The 26,229-nt window shown below is 36.6% G+C and overlaps 1 protein-coding gene across 1 annotated transcript in view; it reads right to left on the reverse strand.

The window, feature by feature from the left end:
- Positions 1 to 259: 259 nt before the first annotated feature.
- The window catches only part of LOC114654645 (solute carrier organic anion transporter family member 4C1-like), a 116,479-nt gene continuing 90,509 nt past the window's right edge, over positions 260 to 26,229 (reverse strand). The window contains exons 9-13 of the mRNA XM_028805292.2: positions 16,871 to 17,024; positions 11,068 to 11,243; positions 9,123 to 9,187; positions 4,085 to 4,222; positions 260 to 458 (exon numbers count right to left, since the gene is read on the reverse strand). Coding sequence (XP_028661125.1) covers positions 376 to 458; positions 4,085 to 4,222; positions 9,123 to 9,187; positions 11,068 to 11,243; positions 16,871 to 17,024 — 616 coding nt within the window. The 3' untranslated portion in view covers positions 260 to 375. The remainder of the gene's footprint in view (positions 459 to 4,084; positions 4,223 to 9,122; positions 9,188 to 11,067; positions 11,244 to 16,870; positions 17,025 to 26,229) is intronic.

Genomic DNA, 26,229 nt, shown 5'->3' on the forward strand with positions numbered 1-26,229 from the left:
ATGTATTTAAACTTGAATTGTTGTTAACATTGTTATATACTGTACAATAAATATGGATCAATACATTGATGGCTTGAAGAAGTCAGACTTTGTTCATACCAGGAATGGTTGGTACAATTCTTTTAAAAAACTGTAATTATTCCTTTAGGGGTCAGATATAGTATGTAACTAGTATCTTCCAATTACATGTTGTAATTTATGATATGGCCTAGCAAGGAAGAAATGTAAAGCACACATACAGAAGACACTTTTCCATATATTTATTTAATCATTGGATTTTATTGACTTGATATATGCTTTGCCATTATAAAAGAAGAGCTTTACTCAATAACAATAAATAATACAATCTTTACAAATACTTATGTTCATTACATTCTAGGTAACATTGTCTTTAGGAGGTCTGTATAAAGATAGTGCTGATACATCGAAGAGTATGGTGGCCAGTTTGCAGATCCCACCTAAATAAAAAAAGAGATATTCTTTTAATTACATTGAATCAAAAACTGTTATAGTCACTGCTACCACAAGGTGACAGTGTGTTTGAGCAACTGTGTGCACTATTGGTGAATATAAAATGGGGCATTATAGTTGCTTCAAATGCTGTATACATTGCTTGCATTTGTTAAATCCAATATAAAGATGTCATTCTTGATTTTTAGGAGTAAGCAATATTCTTTAAAAAAAGATCAAATAAAGAAACATAAATTTTACATAGATTAAAAAAACATGTCTCTGAATGATCAAGTCATTATCCATTTGTTTATAATCAAATTTAATGTTGTACTTTAAGTTTATTAGCAAAAGCTTTACTTAAGAATCAGTGTAGAAAAGAAATTAAAACTCTTATTTTTCAAGGTTTATTCATGTCACGTTCCACTTATCTTGGTGAGGTCACCCTATGATCAGTGACTTCTTCCAACCTCATCTTTTGTAGTCCACCCCTTCCAGCATGGCCTAGTTGTTAACCAAGTGGGCCTCATCTTGAACACCTCCTGAGGGAGATACCCAAGTGCATCCAAACTACACGCCCAAACCATTTCAACTGGGTCCTGTCCGTCTGGTGAAACAGTGGTCTTACACCAAGGTCCACCCATATAGCAGAGTTCCCCACCCAGTCCAAGAGAGTAAACCCAAAAATCCATCCTGAGAACCTAATTTCAGCTGTCCGTACTTCTAAGTTTATTCCTTCAGTTACCACCCACAGTTAACACAACTAAAAAAGCTTTTCACAGTAAAAAAAAGAACAAAAAAATAAAAAAATAGACAAAATCTATAATGAAATTAAAGCTGGAAAATGTAAATCCTCATCAAACCTCCCTGAAATTTTACACAAGAGGAACTAGAGAAATCCATCCATCCATCCATCCATTATCCAACCCGCTCCCGCTATATTCTAACTACAGGGTCACGGGGGTCTGCTGGTGCCAATCCCAGCCAACACAGGGCGCAAGGCAGGGAACAAACCCCAGGCAGGGCGCCAGCCCACCACAGACTAGAGAAATCAATTGCTAAAATCTGAAAACTAGCATAGCTAATTGCCCGTTTATTGTAACAGGCTTAATGGTATAAAGGATTCGTCCATCTGTTTTGATCATATCATGCATTTACGGACCTCTGTTCATCAGATATGCCGTACATCCCTCTTTCTTTGTACGTCTTGTTGCCATTCTTCATTGGACATTCCAGCCCTGTTATGGATGATGTAATGTACAGATGTATCTGTGTGGTTTACTATCTTACGCCAGGCAATTGGGTTTGTTCATCGGACATTCCCATCCTCTTTTGGATAATGGACAACAGACAAGGACTTGGACTCCAGATGGATATCTTATCGCTTTATGTTTATACTAGCTGTGCTACCCATTTAAGACTGGTTGAAATCTAAGTAATCTATGTAGACCTCAGCATTAAAGTTTACAGTGCACCATGCAACATACAGTATGTGTCCCAGTTATATGTCATTTGTGATTCATAAAACAGTGTTAATGTTTGTGATACAATATAGCAATTGGTTGGACACACAGACACTTATCATTTTATTAAGGTGGATTGAGATTAACATTATATGACCAGTGCACAGTGTAAAATCCTTCTGTAAAATTTGCAAACACTGATAGACACTTGCATGCAAAATGTGCTTTTTAACATGAAGAAATCTAGGGTTACTGGATTATGATATGGAGATTGACTCCTCACCCCTTATCAAACTGTCAGCTTGACTGTTCCTTGTCACTTGCTTTCTTGAAGGTGGGTAATGCTTTAGATTAGTTATACAGAATTTGTTTTTCTTTTACAATTTCTTTTATCATTTTTATGAGCTAAAATCTTGTGTCTGGGTTTGATTTCTGCTTTGTGTTTGATAGTTTAAGTGAATTTATCATTAATGAATGGATGGATGGAATACATTATTTATCAAAAAATGTTATTGGTTCTGATAAGTAGTCATCTCTGCTTTTCAGAATTTCATAAGCTGGGCAATGCAGCGTTGTAATTTGTAGCAATTCTGAATCAATATTCAATGATTTTTAATATTTTAGATATAGGTAATTTACTATTAAAGAAGTTATATTGCTTATATATTATTTTAAACTTTTGGTCATGAGCAATATACAGCATATCTGTTCAGTTTCATGAATGAATAAAGTGTTCCTAAATAGTATAAATACACAAGCCACAGTGATACATTTTCAAATATGTTCGGTAATGACTAAAAATTTTAGATAGTTGCATATGAATAGATGATAATATTGCATAATAGAAAGCAGTGCTCATAAGGTAATGTAAATCACCTTAAAAGGTTTTAGCTGGCTAGAAAAGAAGGTTTTCAATATGGAAATATGGCCAAGTATTTTTACAGACAATAGCAAGAACAAGGCATAATCAGTGCAGCCAGGTGGTAGTGATGAGTGAAACAGTAAAGTTTCATTTCACATTTTTGTAAAACAGATACTAAAAATTGGGTTGCGTACAATTTGATTATCCACAATCTTGGACAACAAGGAAGTGCAAGATGATGACCTTTATACTGTTGCATAAGTAATATTGTCCTGCCTAGGGATGGAAAGAGGCAATCTAGATTTGATTTGGGACCAAAAGATAAAACATAGTCAAATAAACAAACCAACACCAAAAATCAGAAGTCAAATAAAATCAAATAACCAAGCCAAAACACCTAGCCCAAAACATAGTTGAGAAAGAGAATCTCACTTGGGAATTCTTAAGCAATGGCATGCATACAAAAAAGTCATTAAATATCAGAAAGTGTATGATGCACGTTTTTATACTTGGATATAAAAAAACTTTCAAAATAGTGGGACCCATGAAAAAACAAAATGGTATTGAAAAAGACGTGACTACTTTGCAACTATATCAACTTCTAACACAATAAAAAAAATGAATCAGTGATCCAAAATCCCTATAAAGGGAAACATAAAATCTTGAAAAAGGTTCAGAAAAAAATTTAAATGAATAATATCATAATAGACGTCATGCATCACACACTTCCGGTTGTCCTGAAGTGGCAATTGAGTAGCAACCATTAACAAAAATAGAGCTGAGGAAAGAAGTGAAAATAAATATGCTCATGCAAAACAAAAAAATCAAAAGTAAAAATAATCAAGACAATTGAATTATGTGATACGATAAACCCAAAATAGGAAGTAAAGGGTATAAAAAAAGAGTTAAAAAGAACATATTAAAAAATTAAAACAGACCATAGCATGCAGACAGAGAGAGAAAATGAGAAGACAACAAGTAAACGAGACAGTTCGTAGTGGCTGGAACATGAGAAAGTGAGATAGTCACTTCATCAAATAGTCAGGGCAAAAACCTGTGGAAGGTAAAGATAGTGGAACTTTAGATTTTGTTTTTATTAACTATGACTTTTTCTGTTCTTGCTTTGTGAATCCCTTTCTTGAATTTATTTAATAACATATTTCATCCTATCACAAGATCCAGGAGATACTCCATCAGTAATGTGTAACCAGAAACATTGGGTGAGTTTCATGTCTACAGTACTATTGACAAGAACCAATGCAGCCCAAGCACAAGGTATCGACTATTTTAAATCTGTCTTGTAACTCACAGAGCAGCATAAGAGAGAGAGCCATCTGATGGTTATCATAGGCCCAGCAGGCCCCTTTCATTCCACAAGCATTCACAACCCAGAGGATGCAGGAATAATCCATGGCAGCACCCAAAATGATTGGCCCAGGAATAGAACCTGAAAAATAAGAATATTATTAAGAATATGTTAGGCTTTTTCAATGTCAGTGTTTACTTTAATTGCAGTGCATTGGTATCATGTAAACTTTTTTTTTACAAAAACATATTCAGAGTGCAAGGTCATATTTAAAGACACATTGTTGTATAATATATAGTGACTTAACATTTTTAAAAATGCGTAATTCAGTATCGTGGAGAGGCTGGACCCTATCACTGCAGGATCAAGTACATACTGGCATCCTTTTCATTTAATATACTAAAAGAAAAATACAACATTATGCAACATTGTGTATATTGTATGAGAATGACCACATAAAAAGGGATTACCAGAAACATGACTACCATCTAGGTGACACAAAATAGTGAAAAGTTCTTCTACATGCTAATAAGTGAGATCAGGAGCCCAAAAGTAGAAGAGAGGCCATAAAAATAAAACCTCCAATGGCACCTGGGTTAGACAGACTTCTTGGCACCCTGAAAGTAAACTACTGAATGCCCTCTGGAATGTTAGAAGCCAGACAATACAGCTTATACCATTGGATGTTGAGGCAAAGAGAGATGATAGGACAGGCAGAAAGCCATCGTAATTCTTTTAGGACAATGGACAGCACTCTTGGTGGAGCCCTTTACTCTAAACACAATGCAATAATAATAATAATAATACATTTTATTTATTTGTATGCGCCTTTCCAAACACTAAAGGACACCAAATCGTAAAAAAGTTAAGAAAGATAAAAAGTTAAAAAGTTATCAGAGAGCAGCGGCAGCCAGTCACTCCAGCGTTCACTCATCCGGAAGTGATGTCTGATCCTTTTAATGCTGAACAGAACTTAAGATTGTAGTGACAACAGGTACCAGTATATATAGTTCTAGTCTGGTGTACTGCGTCGATAAGTCCAGCAGGATCCTCAAGGAGTTTTGTTTACAAGCTTTCTCCTCAACAGATTTACTTGATTCAATTGCAACAACCTGAAAGTAGCATACTAACAGATGTTCAGTCAGTGGTTATAGTACCAAGGTGCTGACTAAAGTTGTGTTCCACCTTAAGCCTAGTTACAGAGAACTTTGGCACGGATCAAAAGTTGGCGATTTTGTCGTACGGGTAGGAGTTGGAACTGTTAGAACAAAATGGTGCAAGTAGCACAATATTAAACCTGTCCTCAACTGAAACAAACAGCTGCTGTGCTCCAGAGGTGATCAGTGTAGCAACGAACTAACTTAAACCCGCTCTTCCAATGGTTTAAGCAACTTAGTACTCTACTTTCAGTAACTTTGGATTGATTTAGAAGGTCCCTGCAAATAGTAAAAAATAATATTGGCGCTATGTTTTTAATGTATGCATCTATCACATGGAAAATGATAGTTATATTGAATTAAATTGCATAATAGTCACACATTTATTAACATGGAAATGTATTAATTACATTAATAATTTAGTTAAAGTCTTGTTTTTAACAATGAACATTATTGTCAGTCTGTATTAGCTCTGAATTATAAGATATCTTACTGAGTGAAGAGAACAGAACTAAATTAATTTGCTATGTAAATATACTGTGACCTTTTAATATCTTGTATATCATCTGGAAATTGAATGAATCATTGTTATGTATTTTATTATAATGGATCTCCATATCTGTGGTTAAATGGGAGAAGTATTGGGGAATAATATATAGTATGTAGGCAAATGCAATTTCACATTTAAAAAAACGAATGTTAAAAATGTTTTTTTATGATTGTAATTCTGAACGTTGTCTAATCTCTGGCTCTGGATGTGGTCCAATAATAACTGTTGAACAACCCAGATTGCTTTGGAGATGGAAGAGGTAGGTCATTCCAGTCAATTGCATGGCTGTGTACAAATGCATACCATGATGGACTGATACGCAAACAAAGTGACAGACGATAAGGTGTTGGCTGAAAATTCCAAAAGCTCATTCAATGTGGCTTTTTGTTATTTTCTAACATTCTATTATATTGCAGTCTTGATAAAGCTGCAGGATTATACGCAGATGTCAGGAGATACCATCGTAAAGGATAAGCAGGGAAACCAATGAGAACTCCACAAACCTTCCTGTAAAAATTCAAACATTATGTGTACCGCTAGACCATCTTGCTATCAACGTTAAGACATCGCATTTTGGTCACACTCCATCTGACAATTAAAAGAAGTATTTCCACATCTGTTAAAGTAAACGGGATCTGTCTTTTATATGTGAATGTGGCTGTGGATACATACAGTATGTAAATCAATTACACCAACAATTTCTTGGATTCTTGCTTTAGTTTAAAAACATCTGCTGATATCCTGTTGTTCCTCTGGCATAGTGATGCAGACAATTTCACAAATGGTTCTCTCAACTTAAAAGTGTATCACGTACTCAATGACACCAGTGGAAATTAAAGAGGAGTGCATTTAGGACTGAAGCCATGATGCACATCTTCTGAGTGATGTGGTGTAACAGAAATGAAAGTGACCAGAACACATATTAGGTAGCATTGTAATTTCTTCCACTTTTCCAGTCCAGCCACTGGCTGATCAGAAGGTAGAAAGTCAAGACTGTTATTAAGATAACTGAATAATGAAGCACATTAATGATGTTTTAAATATATTGCATTCATATGAAATATATTAGCTGCATTGGCAGTTCGTAAGCTAATTCATGATGACCAAGTATTGTTTTACAATTAATTCACACTTCAAAAACCTTATAGTATAAAAGGTTTGCAAACCTCTTTGTATAACCTATTTGTATAACCTATCAATTCCTTATTTCTCTTTAAAAGTCAGATGTGCTCAAATTGCTGTATAAGTGCAAAACTATATTTTGTTTTATTATTTTTTTGTTTCAGCTTGTTTACCTTCTTACAATTCATGTATTTGTTTTAGGAAACAATGTGACATGCAGAAGCTTCTGGGAGAGACTCTGCCTCCCTCTCCTCCACTTTGACAGCAGTTTCTATTCACTCCGCAGGTCCATACTGCACATCACACACAGACTGACACCTCAGGTCCCTCTGGCCTGGACAAACTTCTAAGGTGGTGTACTAGAACAGAAGCTGCTCGTGTGAAGGGGAGGATCTTGACAATGAGGCAGAGGGAGAAGCCGCGGTATTCATTTTACATTTACTTTGACTTGTTTGACTTACACCATTATCCCAGGTAATGTACAATAATTGAGACAAGTAGCTCAAAGTGCTTTACAAGATGTCAAAGAAGCAGTTACATGCAAAGAAAAACTACATTATACAAGAATAATAATGCATGCATTGTAAACAAAAAATAAATAATGCACACTTATATAAAGTAGACGTATAATTAAGAGACATTGAGTCATTAAATATGGTCCAGTGATAAGGTTAGTTGGCCAGGGTGGGCAGAAAAAATATTTAAAAACTCCAGTTAAGCTGGAGAAAAAAACAAAATCTGTTTTGGTTTCCAGGCCAAAAGATATTGATTTACTTTTCTGTTGTTTTTCCAGTTGGAGCACAAAAAGGTGACATCACACTCAGTGTCAAAAACAGGATTTGAACTCACAGCCTCAGGGTTTGAAACTCAAAGCCTTAACAACTACGCCACACTGCTGCTGCCAGTATACATAGTATGATCTTCACAGAGCAACACGCCAGCGAGCTCTCCCCCAGTATATATGCTAGAACTTTGTAAAAAAGAGTTTAATTTAAAAGGAAAGCTCCTGCTGGCACAAGGAGAGAGAGAGAGAGAGTTTTAAAGAGAAAATGAAATTTCTTAAAAGTAAGCAGAAAGAACACTGTACTAAAGAAATTCATTATTTTAATAAAACAGTAATGCTAAAGAAACAATATTTTTTCTCTGCTTCACAAGTTTAATCTCCTGTTCTATTAGAAATACAGTAAAATGGTTAATTTGTCTGGTCATTCATTGGGGTCTTTTGTAATGATTTAGTAAGAACAATGTGCTCGCTTGCTAAAAAATGAGGCCCTTGAAACTGGACTTAACACAAGTTCAGCTGAAACAGAGCCCAGAGCTGGAGATGATCGACCAGAAAGTAGCGTATAAGTAGAACTGGTACACGGCAGAGGGCTAACTCGGAAAGTTTGTTACAATTGACCCATCTGTGTCTAGAGTAAGGAGGTGAACTATTTCAACATGTTGCATGTATCAAAACTTTGCATTTTTTATTATGATTTTCTAATTTGTAAGTTAAACACCTTCAATTTTAAAATTCAGAAAATAATATCAAAAATGAACTAAAATCATATACAAAAATAAACAGTTTAAGGGGTTTGAGATGACTTGATGTTGTTTGTTTTTCTTTTGCAAATGGTGTTGTCTGTATTAACAAAGTGGTTTCCCATAAGTGATACAAAATTATGCCCTACATTATTTTATGTTAAAGATCAAAGTTTCTGACGAGACTTTGTTTTTTAGTGTAAATGAACTACCCTGATCGAAAAATCATCTATTTTTAATTTGCTTATAAGAGTCTAAATACTTACTATTAACAAAATTGTCAAGAAAAGGTAATTTATTTCAAACAAATATACACTAGCTTGTACATTTCTTTTCAATTATCTTTTTAAAATTCCCTCACATTAAAAAAATTAATTAATTAATTAAGTCAAAATGCAATTCACTTATGTCTGGTATTGACTGGAAGTTAGACATGTGTCCACACAGCAGTTTCATGACTGATTTAGGAACCAGGGCTTTTTAAAGTCTGTGGCATTTTCTCTCAGACCTAGAGAGTAGTATGTGGGGAAATAAATTGTCGTGGTTTGTCTTTTTCCAATTCATGAACTCAAACAAATTGTCATAGTGATGCATTTTAGCTCATAATAGATGTTGTTTTAACATTAGCTCAGCCAGATTTAGAAATGTATCATTTAACAGCTAACCCAGACATAAAAATATTTCCTACCTAATAACCGAATAAAGATCCACTGGACCCCAAGAGCAAATGGACACTGCTTCTCTGGTACAGACCTATATTTGAAAAAAAGAGTATTTATTTGAAAGATCATACATTACTGACGCAATCACAAGTACTTTATGGCAGTGGAGTCACAATGGCTAACACTGCTTATCTAGCATCCAGGGTTAAATTCTTTGCATAGTTATCTCTGTGGAATTTGCAGGTTTTTCATTTGTGGCCTGAAAATGTCCATATGGAATTTGCATGTTGTCTCATGTAATTCTCTGTGTGGAATTTGGATGTTGTCCCATGTATGCATGGATTTTCCTCCAACAAGTACTCCAGTTTTCTTCTCAGATCAGACATGAGAATTAGGCTAGCCAGCAGCTCTAAACTGGTCAAAGTATAAGTGAGCGTGGGTTTATATATGGGTTTGCCCTGTTGGTTTGACACCCTGGTCAGGGTTGTTTCCTGCCTTATTCCCAGTGCTGTCAATATCCAACCCACTACAACCCAAAATTAGATTTAGCTATTTGAAAATGTGGATATGCATGTATGCTTCACTGGAGGGCCAGTCTATGTATAATGCATGTATCTTCCATCAACAGTCATTTTTTAACCTGCATATCCATTTTAGAGTCACAGAAAGGCAATGGCCATTTCAGGAACATTAGGAACGAACCTTTAAAGGGGGAACCATTCCACTCCAAAGCACATTCACATACAGCCACATTTATATTTATTCACACTGTGCCAATGTGGAGTGAACAGTTAGCTTAACCTACAAGTCTTTGGAAAGTAAAACCCTCAAAGACAAGGTGAGAATGTGTAGATGCACATGCCCAGTACGAGACTTCAAACTGCAGCTTTGAGAGTGCATTGCTAACCAGTGTAACACCAGGATTCCCACCAAATATATAAATGAAAAATAAACCTGGTATGCCAGTAACTGATTGTTTTTGTGAAGTGAAAGAGAGGTAAAATGCTCTCCCTTAAAGCTTTAAAAACAAAGTTCTTATATCATTATGACACCAGTAAAACACAACATAAGAACATTAGAAAAAATTGATGATAACACACCATTTAGCCCAACAAACCTCGACAATCTCATCCACCTAATTTATTCACAATAACATCAAGTCGAGATTTAAAGGCTCATACAGTCCAATAGTATACCACACCACTTGCTTATTTATTCTTTGTGTCTGTGGTTCTCTGTGTGAAAAAAAAACTTTGTGACATTTGTGTAAAATCAGCCCTCAACACGTTTCCAACTGTGCCCCTGTGTTCTTCTTCAACTCATTTTAAAGTAAGAGCCTGGATCAATTTTACTAAGTTCTTTTTTGGTTTTCAATGTTTATTTACTTAAATTGAAAAGTTTCAACTCTTTTAATCTGTCCTCATAGCTCATCATGCTCTGCAGTCTGGACTTACTCAAGTGCTGCTTTGTCTTTTTGCAACCTGTAGATGAGAACTGCATGCAGTACTCTGATACACACAACTTGTCTTTTGCAGTAAACGTCAGTTGTCATATAGCCATAATTTGTAAGTCTAGACTGACAATTAAGGTAATATTGAGGATATTCAAATGCAATGGTGATAATTAAGCTGACTATAGAGAACATAAACATAACTAGAGCTTATGAAATATAATGTTACAATTTAATAGCAAAACCTGATGACAGAGTCAGCATCTCAATAAATAACCATAATTGAAGGGTTTAAAGGGTAAGAGCAAGCTGTTCATATATAGTGGATGTGCAGCAAAACCATACAATGGGTGAAATTAGGAAAGTTAGAAAAATTATAATTATTTTTGCTTCTAGTCCAAACTGTAAGCCTAGCAAACTAAAGATGTGCACACTCTGCATGGTCTGCCTGAAAGCTGCAGTCTTTACCAGTATTTATCGTTCAGTAAAAACACCCGTGGCAATAGAGGAATCCAACGTACCTTAAAGTAGCTGTTGTAGTGGGAGTCGATGCCATGAAGTTAAACACAGCAAAAAGGAAACTGAAGGTTATAAATAACTTAATTTTGCTGCACTTTATTGGACATACTCCTGCATTTGCCTTTGACACCATCGTGATGGATGAGTTATGTGATATACACGAACAACTGAAGTAAACCTAAAATAAAAAAGAATTTGATTACTTTCACTGATGTGCTTTAGGCAAATAGTCTGAATATGTGTCAAAATCATCTGTCATTAAATGTCATGTTTATTTGTAAAGATTCCTGACTAATTTCATGCTACATACATTTCATTTAACAGTGGCATTCTTTCAATGACTGACATTTATTAAAGAATGACATTTTACACAATGATGCAACAAACTATCTGATCTCTCTGTCAAAAATGCTTCCTTTTGTTGTTTTTTGTTTTTGCTTCAGGACTACTAGAAAACAATCAATCAAGAAATATTTTAATTTTAAAATACTAAAAGCAAAAGGTGTTTGATTGACAATTATATATTCCAGTAACAATAACATATTCTATCAAATTTCACACATAACCCTCTGAAAGCAGAAGACAAACAATAAGCTTAATGAGAGCAATCTGACTCACATTTCAGCTGACCATTTACTGTACTACATTTTTATACTAATCACTTAAATGATATCCAGTCTTCTTTAGCCAAATTTCATACTAAATAACATAGTTGGAATTGACAAAATAAATGAAGTAACTAGATAAATCATCCTCAAAAAACATTGTGTCACCATGACATGACAGAAATTTTTTAGAGTGGTTTGGTATAAATTTTACACCTATAAAAAGAAGCTGTACTGGAAGGCTATGATACCATAAGAAATACCACCTTTTGCTGTTTTACTGTTGCTGGTGTAAGATGCAGTTTGAGGTCAGCACTTCAGACTCTCTCATAAGTGCTCAGTTGGGTATGCGTGTGTGGTATTGTCATAATATGTACAGTACATGGATTTTAGGAATCATTATCTTAGTTTATGTCCATCCTTAACACTAGAAACACTAGAACGAAACAAATTCTGTTAGCTATGTGTTCAAAATTTCTTGCCTTACATTTCCAGTCATCCTACATTTACCCAGATTGTTGTGGACACGAGACACACAGGAAATGCATGTGTTCCAAATAACGATATATTATTTACCCTATATAACTCCAGGCACCTCACACCCAGATAAAATGACTTGAGGTGGGAGAACTTTTTGTGTGACTTGAGCTGCATCGGTGGGGAATGGGATAGCAGGCTGCTTGCTGCTTGTGTTAAATGACACATTTACAAAGACGCTAATGAGGAGGCTTTTTTTGTAGGCTTCAGGGATTCTAGTGTTAACCAATTGTACTTTATAGATAAGGGCATTCTCATTCTGAAAGATACCACTATTAACAGCATTAAAATGCTTCACCTCAGGTTATGCACAATTTTGCATTTATTTACCTTTCTCATGACCTTCAAAGCTGAAAAAATGACATTTTAAACCATGCAAGGAAAATGCACAGCACATCATAACTGCTGGAACCCATCACTTTCAGAAGCAAACAAATGTTTTTGTTGATAAACATCTATCTATCTATCTATCTATCTATCTATCTATCTATCTATCTATCTATCTATCTATCTATCTATCTATCTATCTATCTGTATCACATATTCCTATCTGCTATTAAAGATCAAAGCAAAGGATTAGACACCTGATTGAATGACCGTTGAACTGCTTCATAAATGAGTAGCTTTGTTACTTGCATTTTTTCCCACTAAAAGTGCATTTCTAGGTGTAACAACAGGTTTATGTTCCATAGTCCACCATAGTCGTCCTGTCTATAAAGTTATTCTTAATGAAAGTTCCAGGTCACAGCATACATAGCTCTGAATTCAGCAGTCAAATGATCCAAAGCTTGTCCACTTTTCCCTTGCACCTTCACTAATGGGAATCACATGTGCATTAGTTTAATGAGAACATAAAATCTGGTTCCATTTGAGTAAACGTGGGTATCTCTGAGTGTGCCGTACAACAGACTGGCACTTGATCCAAACCAGTCAGGATGGTTTATGGCCCTCATGAAACTGAACTGGATTAAGCAGATTCAAAAATGAATGGATGTGTAATCAGTGCATGGGCACAGTCAAAGAGTGTCTTTCCCTTCCATTTCCACCTTCTCTCCATTTAAAACATTTCCTAGTAAAACATAGAAAGTCAAAGTCACTGAAGCACTTTTTAAATGTCCCAGAATTCAACCAGAGATCCCTTCTTTGGACTATGGTGACCACCACAATGAGCAACTGATCCTGCTGTGCATGATTATCCATAACCATGAGCATGATGGGATATTAAATGCTTAGTTGTCTCAATGACTACATCTGTGCACGAATGCCTGTTTTTAATATAATTTGTTTCCTTCATGAACTGAACTGTTTCCTTATTTTTGTCAGTTGCCTGCATTATCTCATGTAGTTGCAACTTATTTGTATCTAAACTTTTTATCCTCTAATTACTTAGGAAAAAAAATCACCTTTATTTCACTTTTAACAGCATGGTACATAATCTGCCTGGGCTAAACATGCAAGTATTTTGTATTTCCATAACACACAAAACATTATTTGTTATCATGAAGGTTGTCATATATATTAATAGGCTATTTACAGAAGAAATTGTTTATAGTAATACCAAGTAAAATACAATTATTTTAGTCCTTTTTTATGAAGAAAATGGAACCTAATGAGAGTTTGTTACATACTCTTAATACATTTATCCTGAAAATAAAATGTTTGCAGGGGATATATCTTTCTTGGGGTGCTTAAATACCTTCACAGATACATTGTACCCTGCTGCTCATGTTTGGTCTGTATTGACATATTTGATTCTTTTAGCAGGGTATGTGTGTCCAGCAGGAGGTAGTGCTACATGGAAAAGAATTACAGGCCTGCAAAAATCATTAGCTCCTCTCCTCTAGTGCAGATGGTGGTGATATAAAGGCAAACAGAATATGTTACTAAAGGAACAACGTGCTTACTACTTTAAAGTTGCTTAACACTCAGAAATTCAAACATCTGAGGGAAACTATGGGAAAGCATTACCCAATAATGATTTTTTGCATTGAGATCTTGCCTTAAGACTTCAACAGAAGGCCGTATCATCCCTGTGTAGTTTTCCACATCATAGGGTGAACGAGTTTATTTTCTAATGTTAGGAAAGAGTGTTTCTTGTTCAAGAGCAATCCCACTTTGATGGAAATCTCAAATTAATTTGATTGGATTAATCTGTTTGTGTACTTCAATGTCAGATTTCTGGAAAACTTCAGTGAAGAGTAAAATCCCTATCTCTGTTAAAACCATATCATCTTGTGTGTAATCAAACAATAGCTTTATCCGAAAGACCATACCTTACCTATCATACCTAGACCTTTCCTATCTATCTATCTATCTATCTATCTATCTATCTATCTATCTATCTATCTATCTATCTATCTATCTATCTATCTATCTAATTTGTGTGAAGGATGTCTTAGACAAAACAGGGACATGATTTATTTATTTTAATGTTAATTCATAATTTATCTTTTTAGTGTGAAGGATGTCTTAGACAAAACAGGGACATGATTTATTTATTTTAATGTTAATTCATAATTTAACTTTTTATTTGTTAATTTTAGAACTATGAGCACTATTATTACTGCTAGTACAAAAATGCAGAATTCGTCTTTTTGTAAAAAATATTTAACTGAATGGACTGCATTTCTGAGCAACTGTTTTGATTTGTTTTTGATATAAAAATTGGAGCAAACAATGATTGCTAACAGTAATCACCCTATTACTCTTGGCATATATCCCATATATGTATTGTACTTTATTTGTGCATATGAGGCAGTTGAGTTTCACACATGTGTAAAAATGTACAGCTGAAGGACTAAAAACTTATGCAAGACATTTCATCTCCTCCCATTAAAATGTGTTGACATAACTATTTTTTGTTGATGATGTCCTTGAGTGTGTATGTTTTCAGCAAAATTAAAGACTGGGACAAGATGTGTAAGCATCATTTGTTATCTGGAAACATTTAAAAAAAACAAAGCAGTATGAATACTTTTACAAAGCAGTGTAGGAGGCAAAAAAGGAAATCTTACAACAAAAAATGCCTTTAGGTGTTATATGCTAGCTTGAGATCCTAATATTGGTTTGCATGGTCACATAGCTGCTATACTGTACGTGAACTAGGTCACTGTAAAAAAGATGACAGGAATGCATCAATCAGCTGTACAAGACTGAGAAAAGAAGAATTACAGAATTATTTCAATTCAACAACAAAACTCAAAACTGCACCTTTGGGAGGTGGATACAGCGGGATTGCTTGAATTAATCTTTTTCATTTTCATTCATTGATTCAACTTCCAAAGTCTTTGTGGGTGACATGTTAAATATAAATGAATGCTGTATAGACCAGCTTTATGGTGTGCTTTTAAGAATAGCAGATTAAAGTATACTATAGTTTTTAGAAAAAGGCACATGCTGTGTTCTAGCCAATAAATTCTTTGGCTTCTCTGGTTTCTTTTCATAGTCTAAAAATTGCCATGAGACAGATTGAAGACTCTAAATTATCCCGACCTGAGTGAAAGAAGTTGTTTTCAGGACAGTCATGCTGCCTTTATGAGGAGCTTACTAAAGACAACAACCAGATGAAGAGGTTCCTCAAGCTAGAGATGTGCAAAGTGCTAATTCTTCCATCCTGTTCCTGGCCATCTCATTCCTGCCTACTCCAAGAAAAAAATTCTGTTCCTCTCTCATCCGTTCGAAAATAAGTTTCATTCATCTCCCAACTGCATTCTTGTTTTCTGTTCTAAAAGTCACATATATTAGACACAGTGCCCAAAGCATTATACAGGTGTAAGTATATCTGTTTATGACTGATAAGATTTTTTCACAATATAATTAGAGTTTTGGAATACAGTAAATAAATAAATAGCTACTAAGATAAGCATTTAAAATGCAGACTATCCATGCCTGCACAAGGCAAGATGCAAGCCCACCCCAGCACAGTGGAACGCCACACCACCTATATTTCTTATCATCTGGCCCCTTTATTACAAAAGTCCTACCTCGGTGCAGATAGAATAGACTGAACTCTGTCTAGGCCAGGGGTAGGCAATGTCGGTCCTGGTGAGCCGCAGTGGCTACAGGTTTTCATTCCAACCCAATTGCTTAATTAGAAACCAATCATTGCCAATCTCAGACCTTATTTAATTTTATGGCTTGTTAGTCTGTGCAATGTAAGGCTCTTATATCGTAGATTTTTTTCCTTTCCAAGGATATCATCCAAATGATTTGAAGCCTAAAACAGATCATTTTCAGTCTGTCACATTTTTCTATTAAGTGTTTTATTAAATCAAACAGTGCATGATGAACACACAGAGATGTAATTGGAAAAAAGCTAGCTGGAGAACTGCTGGCTGCTTTGTCTTTTACATCTTATTGCTAATAAGGAGCAATTAAAACACTGAATGCAGCAGTTTAAGATTGAAATAAGGAATTAAGGCTGGAGAACCTTAACAAGCGAGACCACTAAAATGAAGCATCAAAATGTCACTTAAGCAATATGTGCTTCATCAGCAATAATTGAGTTCTCCTTAAGGAACTGAGTTGGAACAAAAACCTGCACATACTGCGGCTCTCCAGGACCGACATTGCCTACCCCTGGTCTAGGCCACTGTAGGACCCCAACTGGCATTAAACAGGTACATGAAGTTGAAGAGCTAAATGGGTAAATAGATTCCATTACCTTAGTTTTATTCTGCAGAACTAGATCTTTGCAACCTGCATGACAAGGGGAAAAATATATTATATTATCTTCCCCACAGACTGGTGAGTATTCTGAATGGTCACATTCACAGCCTGCATTACAAGGAGCAGACAGATTTCCAGGTGATCCAAGCCTGAAAGACATTTGTAAAGATATTGTAAGTAGAAAAGAATAAGTAAGTTTTCTCATCTCTTTAAAGAACTATTTTCTGCTTCATATATCATCCACATAAAGCACATGATAAAAAAATTAACAGAAAAATTAAACCAGTAATAAAACTTTTACTGATCATTAACAAACACTGATATAATGACCAACATATAATGACCGATTCTAAGAGGACAGTATTATGTGAGGTAGGAGAACTTCTAGACCTACTGTAATGGGCCCACTCATCAAAACTACACAAAGCCATCCACAAAAATACACATTTAGTTTGATAGAAAAAACATTTTATGCATGTTTAGGGCAAACAACAGAGTAAGAAACTGGTGTGTTGCAACATATGACGTCACAGGCAACAGATGGGTTGGTGCGATAATATTGAAATCTGCAGAAATAATCTAACATACAATGATAAGAAAAAAACAATCTAACTTTGCTAAAGTAAGCAATTGGCATAACAAGCAATTGCCAGACGATGCTAAATATAGCATCAATGCAAAATTATCAGTGAAAGAGAAAATTGGAGAAATGTGATCGTGTTGTCAATAAGCAGATTACTGTACATTGGGTGAATCAAGTGTCAGCAAGAATCTGTTCTCCCTGTATTCTTCCAAGTGCAGGAAACCAAAAGCTTATAAATAAAAATGTGACAAGCAACCTGAGAATCCCAGACTCAGGAAGAAACAACGATATTCACTATTTTGATAGACATAGGGTCTCAAAATATTTCATATTTTATTATGTTAACGCTACAGCCGTTTTCCCCCAAACTGCAACAAATTTGCTATGCACAGCACAAGTTTAATTTAAATTGGTCTCTGAAAAAAATGTTTTTTGAATAGTTTATGACTTCAGCGGAGAGGCAGGTTTGAAATACAGTAGAAAACCTATATAATGTTTTCCTATGGACTGATGGAAAAAGAAAAGTTAGATGCAGGAAATTGTCGATGATTTCTCAGAATCCCATTAGTACAGGTTTCAGTTTGCCGTGTTTATGTTATGAGATGACCACTTTAAAAATGTATTTCTCTTAGAATACATTTTTCCAAGCAAAAATATATGTGGCAATATGGGCTTCTTTATTTCTGGAACATTTCGTTTGCATTACAATGTTTCTTTATCAATAGTAATTATTTATTTCATGACGCCACAATGTTTTGTATTTTGTTTTGCATGTGATTCCCATTACCAGCACACTGTTCTCATTTACCAAGGAATGTGATTTTGAACTGTGCCACATCATAAGAGAGACCCTTAAATATCAGTGCAACGATTCATTCATATACAGTGGAACCTCGGTTTGCGAGTAACTTGGTTTACGAGTGTTTTGCAAGACGAGCTAAAATTTTTAATAAATTCTGACTTGATAAACGAGCGAGGTCTTGCAATATGAGAAGTCCGTATACGCTTTGTCTGCCGAGCGTCACATGATCACAACTGAGCTGATGGTTCTTCTCTCTCTTGCTGTGGGATTGTGGATAATCGTCTCCTATTCTCCATCTGAGTCAGCGTGCCTCACTCATATAGTCAACATCCGTACGAGCGTATACTGTTTATTACAGCATTGTGAATGCATATGTGTGTGTGTGCTGTGACGTGCGAGTCCCCGTCTTGCACCACAAAACACGAAGCTGGGTCTCAGTACTTTATTAACACCAGCTTTATTCAGCTTGAAACAGCAACAGCGCAGTTATTTATTGTAGCGGAATCTGCCACTCTCCTATACACAGACACAGCAGTCAGGCAGGGTCATGCCCAGGTTAGTGGCCAAGTAATACTGTGCCCTGCGCATTTATAATGTTCCTTGTTCCTTGTATCACCCATTGACGGCAGGCACTTATAGCATGTCCACGATCTTTTCGGATTTGCTTTTACGGCAAACTGCTACAGCGCTGGGAGGCTGCGATTGCTTTGGGACGCTCTTTCACATGTCGTCCCGTTGGGTGGAATCCCACAAGAGTTTAGAAACTCAATCACATCACCCAGGATTCTTTTCAAAGGTATAGTGCAGGTTAATTTGTTTTATGTATTTTTACTTTATATTTTGTATTAATCATTTTTATATGAATAGTTTTGGGTTGTGGAACGAATCGTCTGAGTTTCCATTATTTCTTAAGGGGAAATTCACTTTGATACACGAGTGCTTTGGATTGCAAGCACGTTTCCCGGAATGAATTATACTCGCAAACCAAGGTTCCACTGTATATGATTTGGATAAAAAAAAAAAAAACACAATTTAACATAGTATGAATTTCTTTCTCAAATTTCTGGTTCCGGTAGTTAATATTTTCCTTCTGAATTTGCTTACTGATTAGCAATTAGGGTTTGGTGCAACAGGTTTCGTCTTCTCGGTTTCAGCTTGTTTCTGCTTTTGACTAAAATTAATCTCCTAGTCCTCTTCCTGCCTTCAATTGTCTAGGGCTTTTTTTTAATAGTTTCACTGCAGTTATTTTTATGATTAATAGTTGTAATCCAGTTTGAAATGCCCTAATTTGGTCTAATTGTGGAATTTTTCATGAGTGTCGCTGTGTTGTTGATAACAACCATGTTACTCTTAAACCACCAGAGCTTGATTCCCGATTGCAGCATGTCACCTACAACCTTGCATTAAGATTTTTGAAATCATTGGGCCACTTGTTTCTATATTACAGAACACAAGCAGTGATAAATGCACTCAAATCAACAGCTATGTTTTGTTGTTTCTTGTTTCTGTCGCTTGTCATCATGAGTGTACAAATTCACAGTTCTGCACTGAAACAGTGTGAAGCAGTTCAGCAACCAACATCTATGTATTCATTTGCATCTCCCTGGCAAAATAGTTTTTTTCATTTTGCTGACATGGGAAACATTCAAAGTGAACATCTGTGCTCATATCAGATTTAGATCCATCCATAAAAAGGTTGTATAAGTGAAAAAAATAAGGATAAGGTCACAATATCTGCAGTGTAAACATAGCCTTAAAAGCTTCAAATAAGAGTGCTTATATGTTCAAGATGTGGCCACTAGGGGATGTAGCAGCGCCCCAAACACAAGTACCAAAGACAGCCCTGGATTCAAATACATTGGTTTATTTGTAACAATACCATGATGGCCTTCTTTTAGTCAGTCCAGCACAGCACAATGAAACATTGTATAATTCAATCCTTTTCTTTTCACTCCTTCCATTCTTCCTTCTTGGCAAACCTTGTCCACTTTCTCCTGACTCCAGGTCCTCAACTGAGGCAGACGGGCTCCTTTTATGTCAGATCTGGGAGTTCTTTCAGTGCCATAGCATTGCACCGCGGAAAACACTTCTGGGTCAGTTAGAGCAGCCAGAAAAAAGTAGCACCCTGGCCTCCAGGGCACCCAACACAGCTGATCTGCCAGACTACAGCTCCCATGAACCGTTGTGGGAGCCCTAACTAGGGGCATGCCAGCAGAACACCACCACCTAGTCCATTGGGAGACTCTTTGCCCCCATGCAGCAGTCTCCCATTGTCTTTTGACTACATTGTCCTCCCTTCCAGGTAAGAGTACTGGGAGGTTCATCCCAGTCTAAATGCCAGTTTACCCCTACCATCCATCACAAAGTCCAGCATTCAAAAAACAAATGCATGAAAACACTAAATATGGGAACATTAAATCTGGGTTCTACTGTCCATCCATCCATCCATCCTCTTCCGCTTATCCAAGATTGGGTCGTGGGGGCAGCAACTTGAGCAGAGATGCCCAGACTTCCCTCTTCTCGGCCACTTCTACTAGCATTTCCGGGGGAATCCCGAGGTGTTCCCAGGCCAGCCGAGAGACATAGTCCCTCCAGCGTGTCCTGGGTCTTCCCCGGGGCCTCCTCCTGGTTAGACGTGCCCGGAACACCTCACCAGGGAGGCATCCAGGAGGCATCCTGATCAGATGCCCGAGCCACCTCATCTGACTCCTCTCAATGCGGAGGAGCAGCGGCTCTACTCTGAGCTCCTCCCGGATGACCGAGCTTCTCACCCTACCTTTAAGGGAAAGCCCAGACATCCTGCGAAGGAAACTCATTTCAGCTGCTTGTATTCGTGATTTCGTTCTATTGTTCTACTGTAAGTGCTATTTTTTCAGGGTGGGCGTCTCACCTCCAATAGTGTGGGGGGCCAGCAAATTTTGCGCTACGCTAGTGTCTGTTACTGTATTATATTTAAAATATCTGATAACAACATTAACTAAGACTTATTGGAGAAATCACTTTCCTAATCTTATAAGTCTTTAATATAACAAAAACCGAAAGCAAAACACATACTTTGAAGGCAAAGACACTGGTACTGCTGGATTTAATGAATTCATAGTAACTGAGAAGGATTATTGTTCAACTCAAAAAAGAAAATAATCTCTTTAATTTTGTACATGCAATATAAGACGAATCTGGTAGATGCAGGAGTTCACAGAGTGGCAGTGCATGCAGTGCAGCCCCTCCCAGGACCACCTCTCCAGCAGGCAAGAGCCAACTATAGAAATCTAGTGCAGCAAGACAATCTGTAGAGTACAGCAGGCACCATTCACCAAACTAATTGTCCTTTGGTGAGGACAGAAATGTAGATTGTCTGGTAAACCATGTGTTTTGTCTTTAGACTCACTGTCATGGGCCAGTACAACATCCACGGAACAGCCGCTGCTGCTTTACTCTGCTTTTTGATCTGAAATTTCCTTATTCTATCACTCGTGAATATGGTTCCAAGACACTTGAACTCCTCCACTAAGGGCATTTGCCCCAAACACCCAATCTGCCTCACCTGGAGAAAGCAATCCATTGCTTTTCCAAGAAAGAATGATGTCATACCTGGAAGTGCTGATCCTAATCCCTGCCACTTCACACTGACCCTCAACAGTAAATCTCTTGAGTGTATACCGACGATCACAGTCAGATGAGGCAAAGGGGACAGCATAATCTGTACAAAGCAACCATGCTATCCCTAGCCTCTCTAACTGGACACCCTCACATCCTTGGCTGCTCCTTAGTATCCAGCCCATGAAAACCACAAACAAGAGCAGCGACAAAATACTGATATGTTCAGTTTTTACCTTTGAGATAACCTTTGAGATGCAGAGTGTGGTGGGGGACATTAAGTCTGAATGGATCCTGTTCAAGACTTCAATTTTGGAACTGGCTGCTGTGGTCTTAATCCAGTCAGGGCATCTCATGGCAGCACCTCTGGGATTCAATGGTATACCCTAGAGGTGAGGGAAGCTGTCAGGCAGAAGAAGGTGGCCTTCAAAAAACTACTGTCTTTGGGATCTCCTAATGCATTTGAGAGGTACCAATAGGCTAAGAAGACTGCTGCTGTAATGGAAGCAAAAGTTTGAATTTGATAGGAGTTTGAAGAGGCTATGGAGAAAACCTAGAGGATGTTCTCAAGAATGTTCTGGCAAACTGTTCGACGTCTAAGAAGAGGAAGGCATGATCTTGCCCAGGCTTTGTTTAGCAGAGATGGAGAGGTGCTGGCTTCTTAAGACAAAACTGTTGAGATGTGGAAGGAACACTTTGAGGAGTTCCTCAAGCCAATGGACATACCCACTTATCAGGAGGCAGCATTGGACACTGTTGGATCACTGTTGCCAAAGTCAATATGGTGGTGCGAGGACTCCATGTTGGTAATGCTGTTGAGGTGGATAAGATCTTAATAGAGATGTTCAAAGCACTAGACATTGTTGGCATAGTGTGGTTAACATTTCTATTTAATGATGCAAGGAAAGCGGAAAAAGTACCCTTGAATTGGCAGACTGGTGTGGTGGTCCCCATATTTAATTAAGGTGACCAGAGGGTGTGTTCCAGCTACATATGAATCACACTTCTCAGCCTTTCAGGTAAAGCCTATGCCAGGAAGCTGGAGGAGAGATTCCATCTGAGAAATATAGAAATAGACATAGGGGGAATAATATAGATTTAGTCTTGGCTGCTTGCCAGTAGACCAGCTCTTCTCCCTGACACAGATGCTAAAGGGGGAGTGGGAGTTTTATAACCCAGTCTACACGTGTTTTGTAGATTTGGAAATAGCATACAACTATGTCACTGTGCTGTGGTAGGTGCTGCAGGAATATGGGGTAACAGGGCAACTCCTGAATGCTAGTCATTTCTTATATAGTGGTAGTGCTGCTGCTTTGCAGTAAGGAGACTGTGGAAGATTGAGGGTTCGCTTCCCAGTTCCTCCCTGTGTGAATAGCGCTTTGAGTACTGAGAAAAGCGCTATATAAATGTAATGAATTATTATTATTATTATTATTATATAAATGCAGTGAGAGCTGTGTATGGATACTTGGTGTTAGGTCAATTTTGTTTATTGTGAGTGTTGGAGGACAATAACAGAAATCTAAACTTCAAAAAAGGTAAGATTAAAATGTGCAAAAGGCCAAAAACTAATTACTAAATCAAGGAAGACTCAATCTAGACACACAAAAGCCAATGCTCAAAGCAATGCTACTATCCAAAATTTTTCTTTTTATATTCCCTTTTTTTTGGGCATGTGAAAGCTAGACATTAAAAGGCATATGGTGGTGCCATACCCATAATCCAAAATATATTAATAAGAACTGCTTCCTTTTTCTCCAATATGACAAGACCTGAACACAATTACACATCAAAGCTTATCTTAAACAAACCAGTGCAAAACAAATTATAACCATAATGGGCAAGAAAATTTAGATGAATAGTTTTAAAATGGTAGACTGTAAGCCAGGGTGTCGGAGGGTGAGATTTTAATTTGGCCTGGAAATTTCACCTTTAAATACAAATCAAAGTATTTCAGAGTTACAAACCAAGCAAGCTTCATAGTGCAGGAGAGAATGGCCACAGAGAGCTGGCAGTAGTGGCAGCACACTGTTGTTGTGAACACACAACATCTCCTCTTTTAGTAAGAAATATAAGTTTGACTAGAAAATCGGAATAGAATGTCCAAAGTCATTACCAGGAAGTTAACTGATCTTTCATCAGATGTTTAGAACTTTGTAAAGAAAGCTAGAAGAAGGGCCCCACTCCCCATGACGGAGGTTTAAATGCCTCCTCAAATCAGAAGATAACTGAGCACAAAGTCAGGAATAGAGGGGTTAAGATTTCCTGGAGAGATAAACAGGGTAGGATTGGACGTTTGTATGCAATATCACAGTTTGTTCCATCACTGAGACAACACGTGGTAGAGGTCTAAGATCTCCTGTTGCCTTGAAGCATGGCCTCCTTTTTCACCAGGTGAGGTTTAGAAACCAGTTTGTTAAGACAAATTTCAAGAGGGTCACCAGATCCCAAGGTGTTATGGACTCTCCAGTAAACACACCGATAAAGGAGGTAAGGAAGACCTCAGAAGCCACTATAAAAAAAGGAATTAGGTCGAACCACCAGCAGTTCACATCCAGAAGAAATTCCACCCTGCGCAGGGTGGAATCTCAGTATCAGGCAGTCTATAGCCCAAGTTTAAAGACACTTCAGATTGCATTGATCTTCTGTGAATCTTCCTGGGTCTTGAGAGGCTCTGTAACATTACTAAGATTTGGATCTGTGCTTTTCTTAGTAATATAATACATTTTTTCTTTTATATTGTGGTGTGAGAGCTCTATGTATTGGTCTGACCTCTCCTGGGACATAGCAGTACAGAGAGACAGATGGTCAATAAGAATAGAGGATGCTTTGATCATTCTTCATCGGTGGAATTGATGCTTGTATAGGAAAGAATGTTTTGGCAGCAAGGTCTCATTTTTCCTCATAAAACACTCAAAGTTCTCATCTTTGCTATATTCTGATTTGTTAATTTGGAGTTTAAACACCTATATTTGTTGTTGGTTTTATATTTCGTGGTGTGTGAAAAATTCTGAGATGCATCTTTCTAAAGAATTACAAAGATGGCTTAGGACTGATGAATTAGGTCAGGAAAAACAAAATACTAGTAAGTCTGTGACGAGTCATTACAGGTTACATAGATGATTTGAATTCTTGAATATGCCATGTATAAAATTTCCTTTAAGCAGTATGGTAATATAAACTACAAGATTACATAAAAAATTACATTGAAATAAAATTAAAGAACTTTTACATAGAATATGCTACTTCTATAAAAACAACAAAACAACACTGAATGACTCTATGATTGCTGTATAACTAAAAAATAAACTACATAGCCTCTAGTGGGAAAATGATTACACATAGACTGGGAATTCAGCTTTTTAACCAGTGAAAAAACATGAAAATTACAGTATCTGCCGTCAAGAGAAAGAGTAACAGAATAGCACATTAAAACATTCATTTTAAGAAGATTGCTTCAGCTATAAGGTAACTCTAATATTTTACATAATGAAGCAATCACACTGTAGCATGAAGCAGAATTATTCTCTTTGAGTCATCCTTATTGGAAATATTTTTTTTAGCAGTTATGTTTATTTGCTTCCCTAAATCATTGTCTGTATGTTACAGCTGTCATTTCTGTTCATCATTTCTATTAATTTTCTTAGTGCTTTTCATTGCATACATTATTTAACTTTCATACTTGTCAAAACAGAGTTCTAATACACTTTATAAATCATTAATCGGTGACAGAGTAACACCACAAGATATTGCCACAAGTTTTTCTTTTCTTATTATCTAATTCTAAATATTTTACTAATAGGCAGGTCTGATATTTTTGAAAAACTCCCAGAGCCTAAAGGCATCTGAAACTTTTATTTTGTAGGCAAGTAAAATAATAAATTAGTAACCATAAAGTGTGTTGTTTTTGGATAACGCTTTGGGTCCCTTAGCTTCTATCCATGCTAAAAACAATAAGATTTCCAGAAGCACAGAGGTATCTAATAATTGAAATAGATTTTAAGGCAAGCACATGCTAGGTTTCTTTTACAATAAAACAGTATTGATATGCATATTATAAATTATAATGATACAATAACTATATACTGTATATTATCAGACACATAAGCTTGGGGAATGTTTAACTGAGTATGTGCATGGGAAACAAAAAAAAAAATGGGAGATGAAATTAAAATCCATCCATCCATTATCCAACTCGCTATATCGTAACTACAGGCTCACGGGGGTCTACTGGAGCCAATCTCAGTCAACACAGGGCGCAAGACAAGAAACAAACCCTGGGCAGGACACACACACCAAGGACAATTTAGAATCACCAATCCACCTAACCTGCATGTCTTTGGACTGTGGGAAGAAACCCACACAGACACAG

Source organism: Erpetoichthys calabaricus, chromosome 7 (assembly GCF_900747795.2).
Source record: "Erpetoichthys calabaricus chromosome 7, fErpCal1.3, whole genome shotgun sequence".
Taxonomy (NCBI): Eukaryota; Metazoa; Chordata; class Cladistia; order Polypteriformes; family Polypteridae; genus Erpetoichthys; species Erpetoichthys calabaricus.